The 12,297-nt window shown below is 50.2% G+C and overlaps 1 protein-coding gene across 3 annotated transcripts in view; it reads left to right on the forward strand.

Annotated features, from left to right (window-relative positions):
* Positions 1–12,297, forward strand: part of SGSM1 (small G protein signaling modulator 1) — an 80,449-nt gene that overhangs the window by 25,504 nt on the left and 42,648 nt on the right. For all 3 annotated transcript variants that reach the window (XM_073312613.1, XM_073312614.1, XM_073312615.1), the window contains exon 3: positions 1,808–1,883. In XM_073312613.1, coding sequence (XP_073168714.1) covers positions 1,808–1,883 — 76 coding nt within the window. The remainder of the gene's footprint in view (positions 1–1,807; positions 1,884–12,297) is intronic.

A 12,297-nucleotide genomic window follows, 5' to 3' on the forward strand; every position in this document is an offset into this window, starting at 1 on the left:
CGTGTAATAGGAACTTGAAGGGTAAAAAGCATGACCGGAATGTTGTAATTCTCCCCAAGCCAAGCATTATAAACCCATGACATTTAGAGTGACGTTTATACTTAAGAGAAATAAAACCATGTTAATGTATGGAAATGCATAGCTAAAGTGCCCAAACAACCTTAATTTTGCTCAGTAGTGATCCATGAAGGGGAAAAATATTTTTTAGAGACACAATAGATTTTTTAAATTGGTTTTATCTAATCTAGGACCACAAAGATTAAATGCTGTAGTTATAATTTTGTGGTTATTGCATGGCATCACCCCCAAGGCAGAACCTGGACTAGGGTCTAGGACAGAGAGGTTTCTCCAGGGAAATCCTAGGAAAAGTGAAGCATAGAGAGAAAGTTACCTGAAGTTTACTCTTCCATCGTTGTTTGAATGGCCAATAAAGTCCAACCTCAGGAAGCTGAAAATAAATACACTGTGCACAGATTCCCTTTGGAAAGGGGTAGGAGCTAGACCTGCCAAAACACTCTATTTTGGACTGTGCTCTGATGTGTTGGCCTTATTTCTTGATTTTATACATTTATGATCACTTTCCACAATGGCTTATTACTCTACGTCAGGGCTCCCAGTGTGTGTTAGAGACAAGCGTGAAGAATCTTCTGGTTTAGCTCCAAGACACATTGATAGCTGCGGGGTTTTCTTGTAACATTGGTGCTTGGTGGAGGTGGACTCTTTATGAGACAGGGAGCTCTCGAGGGAGCGAGTGCTGCATGCAGTAGGTGGCTGTGGAAAAGCTTCAAGGACAGTGACCTTGGTTAAATATATGGGCTGTTTCTTTTCTAGTTCTGCCAACGTCAGCAGTTCTTAAAGCCTCTGGAGCCATTAAGACAAGCCAGTGCCTTGATCTGCCACAGTCACTCATCTGCCCCCCTGGCACTGTACCATGGGTAACATTTTAGGTCTGACTCTTACATCTGACCTCCCATTTTGTGCCTTCAAAATCTGCTCATAATTATGTGGGTTCCTTTTTTAATGTCCGGCCCCTAATGTCCAACCTACTTGACAGGTTCCCTTTAATGAAGTGAACTGAACAGAATGCTGGTAATATGTCACAGGCAATATAGACTCAGTCACTCAGGGTTCAGCACTGATTACATTGCTATGCAAATTACCATCCCAGTCTCATTTGACGAGAGCTGATTCACTGAAGACTGGCTTGATGGGCTTGTTCCAGGTTGTTCAGGCCAGCTGCATGACATGAAATTTGTCAAACACACAAAACAGGAGTGCATAAAAAATACCATAAATGTATTCAAGCTGGATTTGGTAACCCTGATTGATGCTTTTTAACTGAATGCTCTTCAATTCCTGGATGTAATTTTCTGCTCCCTTTTCCTGGTCTAAGGCCTCTCAGAAAATAAAAATGAAGCAAAATCATTTGCCTCATTTGTTACAGCATCGATCTTTCAAGTGGCTTGTGTGGAGCCTGGCAGGCCAATGGATTGTGGCTTCCCATGAGACCATGCAACCTGGGTGCGGCCACGGGGCCTGCTAGAGGCCATCAGAGAAGAAGGACAGCAGAGAGAGAGATCCTTACTGATCCTTTGTTATAAACTCAAGCACTTAAATAGCTTGGTGCTCTCTGAGTCTTGCGATTTTTGGCCCATGCAGATGTTGAGCAGATGTTCACTGATTCCGTCTGCTGGATGGAACATGTCAGACCTGCTGCAGAGTATAGCTGTCTGTTATTCTCTTGTCCTGCCCCAGTTATGTTGCTTGCATATACAGGCTTTTTCCTAACTATCTCCTTGTTCGACAGGTGAAGCAGATTATGGAGGAAGCTGTGACGAGGAAGTTTGTGCATGAGGACAGTAGCCACATCATCTCATTCTGTGGTAAGTCTCCGAGGTCAGGGTGCAGAAAAGAAACTGACTCTGAGAAGTTGACAGCCCAGCTCTGTCTCCACGTGGGGTTGTTGCTGCATCTCAGCATTGTGCTGGCCTGAGAACTTCCCATCTTAGCTCAGTTCTTCTATGGCACCTTGTGCTATGACCAGTGAGTGTCAGGCCCAGGAAATGAATCCTTTTGTCAACAAAATTACCCCCGGGACTGTGAAACGGATTGGAGGCATCAGAAGAGGGGAGGACACGGATGTCATGTTATAAACAGAAACAAAAAAGACAGGCGGACGAGGCCCTGGAGTACTTAGTGTCTTTTATTCATTTATAAGTGGATAGAACAGAGGCCCCATTATCTGATATTTGAATATTTTACTGTTATGAACTATTAATGTATGTAAGTGAGAGCCAGAGCTTGGGGCAAGCATCTGCTTACTGTTTATAAATGGTATGTGTGGGGGTGGGAATGTGGGAACAGGGAGCATGTATGGTGAAGGTTTTAAATCCTTTTAAATCGTGTCAGTGAGATCGTATGGGAGACCTGCCTCCAGCCTCCTCTGCTGGTTGTTTTCGGCATCTGGTCTTTGACAAGTTTCAGTACTCAGCCTATTAATACCTGGCTTTTTCCAGGTGTAGTGACAATTTTGACATTTGGAAAACATATACTGGAATCAGCCAGTTAAAAGAACAGCCAGGCAAAGCATGAAAAAGTGCCCTAAAGATTTTGCTTGGCTTGGGTGTGAGACGTGGGCCTGGAGGTGAGTTTGCAGCAGGAATTGTGGAACAAAGGGATTTTAGGAGCATCCTTACCAATAGGGATTTTTTTGCGTGTGCGCTGCACACACCAGTACAGCAGTGGAAGTAAGCTGCCTTGTTTTTGGTGCATGAACCTTCCCCTTGGATGACTGCAGGCCTGTCTGTATTCTAGCTGCATGGTGCAAAGCCGACCAGGCAAAACGCAGCTTGGGAGATAAAATAATCAGGCTGCAGACATCCACTAATGAGCAGGGTGCAGGTCAGACAGAACTAATAGCCCCTTGCAGTAGCCAGTGGCTGGGAAGCTCACTCAGCGGAGCAGGCCTCACTCCCTCTTTGCTAGCACTTCTGGGCTGGAGAGGTTCCTTGGCGATTGCCTCAAACCAAATTACTCTGCTGATAGGTCAGTACGCTTGCCGCAACGTCTCTTCTTTGGGAGACAAGGGGGATGGTGGTGGTGATTCTAGCAGCTTCGCTGCTGCTAATCAGAAATGAGCTTCAGGGGTGTAAGAGGCAAAACCGGGTGTTTTTCTGATGGCTCGTCCCATGATTTATCTCTGTTTAATATTTTTTTCTCTTATGACTGGATGGGGTGACCAGATAGCAAACGGGGAAAAACTGGGACAGGGCGTGAGGGGTAACGGGTCTGTACAAGACAAAGCCCTGAATATCGGGATTGTCCCTATAAAAATCAGGACATCGGATTTTCCTCCCATTTTCCTTCCTCTGTCTATCTGCTGGGAATGTGGAATCGCCTCTTTAGAGGCATTTCTTTATTTAAAAGCAGAATTATTATTATTCTGAAAACGGGCCCCCCCGCAGCATCGGCACCTGTTTGTATCAGCGTTGTAGCAGCATCCTGCAGCTGCCAGGAGGCCCCAGGGCCATGTGACAGTGACAGCATGAACAGCCCTCTGGAAATCCTGCAGGGCAGTTCTCGGGGCCAAACCCCACTGCACAAAGCTGGTGCTCGCTGACTGTCTGGCTCTGCCTGGTTTGGTAATGTGGATGTATCTCATCGCTGGGCACGGAGGGGTGGGGATTGCCCCATCTCTACACTGGCCCACTGGGCGCGCTGTGCAAGAGCAGGATGTTCTGTCCTAAAGAATGGTGCTCTCCTGTTTCGGATTCCTTGGTAAAGACCCAAAGGCAGCGCAGCTCTTTGTGGGAAGCAGGGTTTTCCCTTCTGACTATAACTGCACACAGCGGTGCCTTGGGGAGTCTGTGACTGCCTTCTCCCTGCTGCCCCGTCCCTGTTCCGCGCAGCATGCCTCTCTTGAAGAGCGAGCCACTAAAAAGGCATCTTAACCCACCCTGAAGAAACTGCATTCTCAGCCTACTCATGCTGCTCTTCTCCTGCATGGCTGATTCGCTCTCTGCTGCAGGACTCCCGGTGCGGTGTCTATGGCAACACAAGCTGGGGAGAGCAGGCTACCTGCTCCGCTGGGCCTAGTGCAAAGAAGCCAGCACCATGTAGCAGCAACCTCTAGCCATGGGGTCTGATCAGTAAACCAGTCGCTCAGCCCATGTCTCAGGCTCCTTTGGCCTGGGCTGCAAGCTCTGTATTTATCTCTCTCACAGCTTGCCGATGAACATATCATCAAAACATCGTAGGCCATTCACCTGTTCCACCCTTACCTTTCGACTGACGAAACCTTGAGAATTCAGTGGGATTGTGGGTGACCACAAATGCGCCACAGAAACAGGCCTCTAAACATTCTGGGGCTTGCAGTCAGTGGGAGCTTTTTTTCAGCAGTGGCCGGTTTGGACTGGGACAGAACTGAGTTTGTTGCTGATGATGAAAATTGCTGGCCTATTTCCGAGTCCTTGGGAGAGGCCTGCCAGCGCACTGAAAGGTCCATTCCCTCAAATGAGGGGAGGAGCCCATCAGCCACAAAATCAATTAATTACAGAGGACAAAGAACGAGAGCATAGGTTAGGTGAGAGTCATAGGGCAGAAACAGGGATCCAGAGGAGGCCACCCAACAGGGAACCAACCTATTTGGTTTGGTGCTTGCAGAATGGGGCAGTGCGCAGAGCCATGTGCCGCCTGCCCTCCCCCAGGGGCCACAGGGGAGCAGCATGGGGCTGGGGGTAGGCAGGGAGCCTGTCTTAGCAGCAGCCCCGCTGCGCTGCCAGAGATCGCGATTGACCGGTTGGTGACCACTGGTCTAGATAATGCTTCGTCCTGCCTTGGTACAGGGGACCGGACTAGACAACCTCTCAAGATCCCTTCCAGTTTGATGATTCTATTCTCAAGTGCTAAGAAAGCAGCAAATCAGCTTCATCCATGTTTCAAAACTGTTTTCTGTCCCTCTTCTTCTGACCTGACAGCCAGCCTGCCCTGCAGTCCCTGTCCCAGGCCCAACAGTCCCTGCAGGAGGAAGGTTTATCATCTGCAGAGAGGGGAGCCGTGAAAGGCACCGCCAGATTGGAATGACATTCAGTGTCCTAGGCTGCTGCTCAGGTGGGTTCTTGCAGATAGGAAGGTTGTTCTGGTATCTGGGGCCTAAGGAAACTACTTGGGTTATAAGGACAAAAATCATTGAAACATGGGAATTCTCTGGGAATTAGTCTCTTGAACTGAATTGGCCTGCTCCTTGGCTCGATTCTTGGATTCCCCACTGGAGAATGTCTGATACAGGGCCCAATGGTAGCTCTTCAACACACCGTAACTCAGAGAAACTGTGCATTCTTCTGAACACTGGCATGATTACAAACCAGTGAGAGCACTCGCTCCAGGGAAACTGGGCCAGAGGTTCAGAAGTGCTGAGCAGAACGCCCTTGGCTCCAGTCAGCGTTAGTGGACTCTGAGGTAGTTCGGCACCCATGGAAATCAAACGCATAGTGTCTGAGAAGACAAGGTTCTCTCTGAAGACCAGCTCCAGTGCAGCCTAATCTTGCCAGGAAAGCAAAGCGCCACAAGGGAGCTTCAAGGCTATCCGCTGTGTAGCCGCTTCTAATAGCCTTTCTCCCATGAAGGAGATGTGGAATTTGACACCACTGGGTCAGGGTTGAGGTCCTTAGCCAAAGCTGTTGGGACAAGGATGTGTGGCTGGAACAGCATCAGGGCAGGAGATGCAGGAGGTCATTACCAAGGTGCATTGGCGGAGCTGTGTGCAGGGAGCCCAGGAAAGGCGGTGCTGTGCGTCAGGGCTGCGGTCCACGGGCCCCGATTTTGCGGGATGCTAGGAGTAGAATAATAGAGGATGCGGGAGGCGAAGTTGAAATGCAGAGCTGTGTGGAGGCCCAGGGCTAGAAAAGTAGGGGACTGTGGCAGAGCGGTGGGGGCAGAGTGTATCTTACATAAGCTGCTTATTGTCATGTTCCTTTGGGCATCATCATGGTCCTGCTAAGCACATACAACGCTCAGGTTCCTGCATTGTGGCTGTCACCATTGAATGGAGATTTTTCCGACAGATTTTGCTATCTATAGAAACAAAAACAAAAAAGAGAGGCAACGGCCCAACCTCCGTCTCTAGCTTATGAAAGCAACTGGGGTCTGTTCGTTCCCCTTCTCCCACTCTCCGGGATGCAAAGGCAGGTGGGTGCATGTTCCAGTCCTAAGTACCTGAACACGCTGTTAGCAGAGAGGGACTTGGAAAGAGCAGAACTTCCAGGTGTGACTCACTCGCTGCTTTCTGTACAGTGCAAAGCTTCACGGCCAGGGACTATTTATAGCATTCTGCGCCACAGAGCTGAGGCATCCAGGCAAGGAGAAGGGCTCATTGGCTACCTTAATGAGGCCACCAGGTTTGCCAATGGCTCTGGGTGTTCACAGCCTATCATCCATCTGTTGCTGACATTTCAGTTTCAGTTCTGTGCGGTTCCCTGAGTGCTGTGGTAGGAGGCGGCTTTATAAAGAAGGCCGTTTTCATAATCCGCAAAATGCCTTTCCTGGGGCACTGCCCTTTTTTCCTCCGCAGGGCTCTCAAACTTGGCCCTTGTGATCTGAGCCCTCCCATTCCTTCTCTTACTTAAATCCCCGTGAATGAAGCCTCTGGGGGACAGAAAAGGGCAGCTGATCCCAGCAGATCAGGTTTCCCAATTATGGAGCTGCGAGGTTTGGGGAAGATAAATCTACATTGACACCTGTCAAGTCCCACGCTCCCTTCAAAAGTTAAAATGAGTCCTCAATGCTACTAGGGTTTATTTAGTTCCTAATGGCTGTCCTGTGTGTAAATAGTTCTTGTGGTCAGATTCCACGTTTAGTCTGAATACATTAAAATTGCTCAGCTGTCCAGAGTAAATGTAAACATCCCAGGCCAGATTCCCACCTGGTGTAACTCCGTTGTAACATTTCACTAGGAATAAAAACTAGCCCGATGTTTGAGCATTTATGGGCAAAATGTGAATATTGTATGTGTGTTTTGTTGCGGATTATATTCTGGGGGTGGATGGAGATTGTAGTTTATAATATACCTTTGCATGTACTTATCTTATTGCGAAACTTCATTTAAAGTGTGTGTGTGTGTGAGAGAGAGAGAGAGAGATATGTAAGGAGAGTTATTTTAAGCTGTTTAGATTAATACATGCATCCGACGAAGTGGGTATTCACCCACGAAAGCTCATGCTCCAGTACGTCTGTTAGTCTATAAGGTGCCACAGGACTCTTTGCCGCTTGTTTCGATTAATACAGTAACAGCAACAGTAATACAGTCCCAAGCATTCAAAAATCATGAACCAGGCCCAAAACATCACAAGGCTTTTCAGAAATGTTTTGTTTTAGTTCTGGTTTTTGAACCTTTCGAGTGCACTCAGGTCACCTTTTCAAGCTTTCCTTCATACCCATAAGGGTAAAACCTTTCCCCCCCCCCCCAATGAAAGCAGAGATTCTCACACCGTTTTGTGATTCCAGGAGCTGGGGCTTCATGAAAAACAGCAAATACCACAGGGTTTGCAATGAAATTATGAGCGTCGGCAGCACGGATATTAAAACAGCGGGAAGATGTTTCGTTTTTTAAAATCCCTGTCTTCAGTGAGGCCTGTTCCTTGTCAATGGGAAAAGGAGCCCGTTTCAGTGATGAGGACACAGCGATAGCTGTGGGGATCAAATGGCTCCTGTTTTGACCATGTTCTCAGCCAACTGGTGATGCCAGAGAGCGTTTCGTTTGAGGGGGATGTGGGGGCTGGTCATCACGGCCACTGGAACAGCCATGAGGGGAAGGGTCCTCAGCAACCCCAAAGCTTTGCATCCTTGTTGTGCAAGATGGGGGTGGGCTGCTCCAGAAGGGTTCAACACAGGCTAGAGGTGTAAGTGCTGTGCGCAGGAAACTATTTGCAGTGCGCCAATACAAAGCATGTTATCGGTCCCTATGATGGGGCAGGGCAAGGGACAGAAACACAATTACTCCTGCCTGGCCCTTGGCGGGTGTTAATTGTCTCCTGGCCAGAGAAGGCGGAGCTAGGCCTTATAAATAGACTGAGGGAACTCAGTTGGGGAGGCTGTTGGGAAGATCGGTCTCTCTGGCAGAGACAAGCCCTGGGCTGTAGTTTAACAGGCAGGATACAACCTGGGAAGCACACTACAGGGGCAGGATAGGCCCCTGGAGGGAAGCCCTGAGGTAGGGCCAACGAAGGAGCTGTGGTAAAGCCCGAGTGGGGCAGAAGCTGCATTCATTTGAAGATGTGTTTGGCCTGGGTTGTGCTCCCCCGGAAGGGGTTCAGACTTCTCTGTGACTTGGCCAGGGAGCCAAGCCACAGAACAGCCAAGGGAGAAATTGGGAGGAGAGAGAGGCTGTTGCAGGTCCGAGGGAGAACATAGGACAGGGCACCTGAGACAGTCCCTTGACTGCTGCGTCCAGGCATGAGAAGGCTCCCTAGAGAGGAGGAGTGGATGTGTGCTTACTGTCCCACAGGACCCAGGTACACTGCTGGCGTGTCCGTGAGCTCCATCTATTGACATGTTACCTATTAACAAACTGTTTACACGTACACAGACCTCTCCCCACCCCGACAGATCTCTTCTATATAAAAGCACCCCTGTACTATGAGGAGGTGGAAATCACGCCCGGCTGCCTTCCCAGTGGCACGCCTGCCAGGTTTGTCTGTAATTCTCCTTGGTGCAAGAGCGTCCACTGCTCTGTTCCGGCCAAGCGGCCGCACCATTTCCCCAAGTCTGATCGGTGCCTGTTCCCATGAGCCCTTGACATCAGGCATCCAGCTGGGCCTTGCTAAGGAGCTGACTGGCAGCGTGACTGATTGGCCGATGAGTGACTTGCCAGAGCTGGAAGCACTAGAGAGCGGATGTTGGTAATTTGCTCTCTGCAGCACTTTGCATGCCCAGCTGCTCGTGGGGAGCGGTGGAGCACGGCCGGGCTGGCATTTGAAATGGAAGCTACTCTGCTTCAGAGATCAAGGAGAGAATAAGTGAATGAAGTGCTGGCGAATGCTGGGAGCCCTCGATGGCGTGCGAGGAGCACCAGATGGTGGGGGACTGGGTGCTGCTGGTCTCGGAGTCAAATTTCTGTCCCCATTGGTGGAGTAACGAAGGGAGTGGGGCGAGATCCACTCTTTGTGAGGGGCAGTTTCATCCTGCAGAGACGCATGCGTCCACAAGGGCTAGCTTGCCCCCTTGGTTTCAGCTGGGTTGGGGGTTTGCCCTGAGTTTCCAAGGGGCTGTTATGATGATCGGAGATGGCCTCCCTGCAGTTCCAGTCATTGTCTTCGGAGCACGTTGTGTGAAGTGCCAGCTGGGCACAGGAAAATGAAACAGGACTATAACAACGAAGACAATGTGGCGGTGGACATGGCATTGCAGGGCCAACTCTGTGTAACTGTCCTGTATGTAGTGAGCCGCTCAGCAATCTGCAGATGAACTCCAGGGAAACTTGCAGGGTCTTACAGCCCTGTAGATCTTTTAGATCCTGAAGCCAATAACACAAGCCGGTCTTATTTTGAAGTTAATTACCCTGCAGTCAAACTGCAGCTTGTACTTAGGGTATGTCTACGCTGCCGTAAAACACCCGGAGCAGCTGGCTTGGGCTGCAGGGCTATAAAATTGCAGTGTAGACATTCCTGCTCGATCTGGAGCCTGGGCTCTGGGACTCGTGAGGAGGAGGGTCCCAGAGCCTGGGCTCCAGCCGAGCCCAAATGGCTACACTGCAGTTTTCTAGCCCCGCAGTCTGAGCCCCATGAGCCTGAGTCTGCTGATGCAGGCCAGCAGCGGGTGTTTTGGTGTGGTCGAACTCTCAGCCAGGGGGTCCCTCCCAGCAAGGTTTGTGTTGTCTGCAGCGTCTGCACTTGGGGTGTATTCATATGGTGCATTACTGAAATATCAGAAATCCAGCTAGCTGCTCTGAATGGATCTCTCGAGCGAACGGGCCTCGGCCGGTCACCCATCTGATGCTTTTATCTCTTCAGCCAGATCAGGGCTGATAGTACGTCACACACCCGCACAGCTGAGAACTCCCTGCTTACTCCGTGTGGTGAGCCCAGATGTAGTGCTAAGCAATGCTGCGATAACGTGACACCTCCTTTCATGGCCCTGGGAGCCACATGGGAGCTGACGATGACAGGTCTGCATGAAACACCGGGGAGTGTCTCTGTAGACTTGCACAGCCATTCAAAAAAACACTTTTACAAACACAGGAAGCACACAGTGCCTCTGCTTAGGTGGTGCAGAACATCCCTAGTGCGGCTGGCTCTGTCGAGGGTCCTTCTGGAGAGAAGGAACGGTGTTTGTTTGCCAGAAAGCTTGTCTTACCCACACCCAGATCGCTAGCTTAGAGCATGGGTGCGTTGTGTAATTTTCCAGCAGTTTGATCAGCCTCCTGAGTAAGTTTTTTTTTGTTTGACACCAGCCATCTATCCTGATTCCCCCATCCCCAGAGGCTCAAACAGGCAAATTGCCAGTGTCATCAGTGTTAGGGTGCATTGTTCTCTGAGGAGTTGCTGTGGCCTAATTTGCCCCTTTGCCAGGGGTCAGCGTGAGGGCTGTGCACCACTTCATGGGGGTGACCTCTGTCACTTGGGATGCTGCAGGAACCGGCAGATACCAGATTCTCCTTGGCTCTCTCTGGGGGCTTTACTGGGTGTGTAACATCCCCTTCCAGAAAACCTGGACACTCGCGTGTTACATGGCGCTGGCCTGGAGAGGGTCGGGCTGTGCACCAGCTGCTGCAATACAAGTCACTAGTTGCCTTGGTAAAGTGAGTCACTAAAGCTGGGGAGAAGGTCACTTCATTCCAATTGAATTAATAACCCAAGCTGGCCTTACTGGGGTCTATGTATTTAGAGTCTCTCTTACCTGCAAACTGTAGGAACAAACTTAGCTCCAAGAATTGTGATTTGTATTTAGAAAACTGCCCAATTTGTTGTATTACTGGGCAAATCCTTCAGTTTCCCTTGCTCGTATTGTAACACACCTATAGGCGCCGAGGACTTCACAAATTGTCCGCGAGAGCTGGCCACTGAGAAGGTCACAGCGGGAGCAGGGATGGAACTCTGGCTCTCCTGCTCCAGAAACACCACTGGGGCCAGAGGCGAGTCCCCGGTTAGCTGTAGGCCCCGCGGTGCCCATGACACGCAGCTAAGCAGTTCTGATTCTGTCCAGTGGAGGGCAGCAGGGACAGACACTAGCCAGCTCATTCCAGTGCACTGCTGTCCACTTTTAATACATGGTGTAAATCCAAACTGGTGTAAATCCTTGTGTTGTTTCATGTGAGAAACTCTCACATAAAAGATGAGAGCCACAAATGTTTTACTGTATAAACATCTGCGTCTATGTACAGGCCAGCACGTTTATAGGTAATGGTGACCTGGGTAACTGGAGAGCTGGAAGCAAAACCCCTGTTGAACATACAGAAACGTGCTGTCTGCTGGCGGGGAACCCAGCCTGTTGCTAGCAATGCGGCCAGGGCCAGGGCCACTGAAAGGGCTTGCGTATTGTCCAGTGGGTTGGCTGCACTTTTCATCTGTTGACTCTGTCGCAGTGCTTGAAGTAACTGCACCGGTGACCACTTCGTGACCTCCTAGGGGCACCCCACTCTAGCCGCCACCTTTCTCAGGGGGGGCACCTGTTCCTTTCCCGCCAGACCAGGGATTTAAAATGCAATTTCCTCCTGCCACTCCCTGATCACCTTAGCAAGCCCGAGCTTAGTTCAGGACCTGGCATCCTGTTCTCTCTCCGGGGTGCTGCCAGGGCGTGCCGGTGACCCGCCAGCCTTCAGAAAGCGAGGGGTTTGTTTAGAACAAAAGCCTACCTTGGAAACCATACACAGCTTGTATGAATGCCTGTCTTACCAGGGGTGATCCGTCTTCCTCCTGAACACACTGGCAGGTTCCAGAGTCCTTCACACCTCTGGCCAGTGTCACGTCAGTTCCTGGATCCCGTGAGAGAGAGCTCCCCGCCGTGAGGCTGCCGCTTCCTACTCTTCCCCGTTGTGTGTCTGCTCCCCACTGGAACCCCGTCAAAAGCAGCCAGTGCCCCCCAAGGGCTGGTACTTCTGCAGCCTTGTCACTGTCCAGGGGGCTGTATTATTCCCCCTCCCCCCACCCCCCATGATTCAGTTTCTAGTAGTCGGTTGATGCTTCAGTTGACTTCCCCTCAGCTGCTGCATTGCTAGTCTTGTTTCAAGAAAAAGTGACCTCCCTCCCTCCCTCCCAAGGGGTAACCATACAAGGTGAGAGGGGAAGCCAAGTCACCCCTATTTTT

This window comes from Lepidochelys kempii, chromosome 15 (genome assembly GCF_965140265.1).
Source record: "Lepidochelys kempii isolate rLepKem1 chromosome 15, rLepKem1.hap2, whole genome shotgun sequence".
NCBI lineage: Eukaryota > Metazoa > Chordata > Testudines > Cheloniidae > Lepidochelys > Lepidochelys kempii.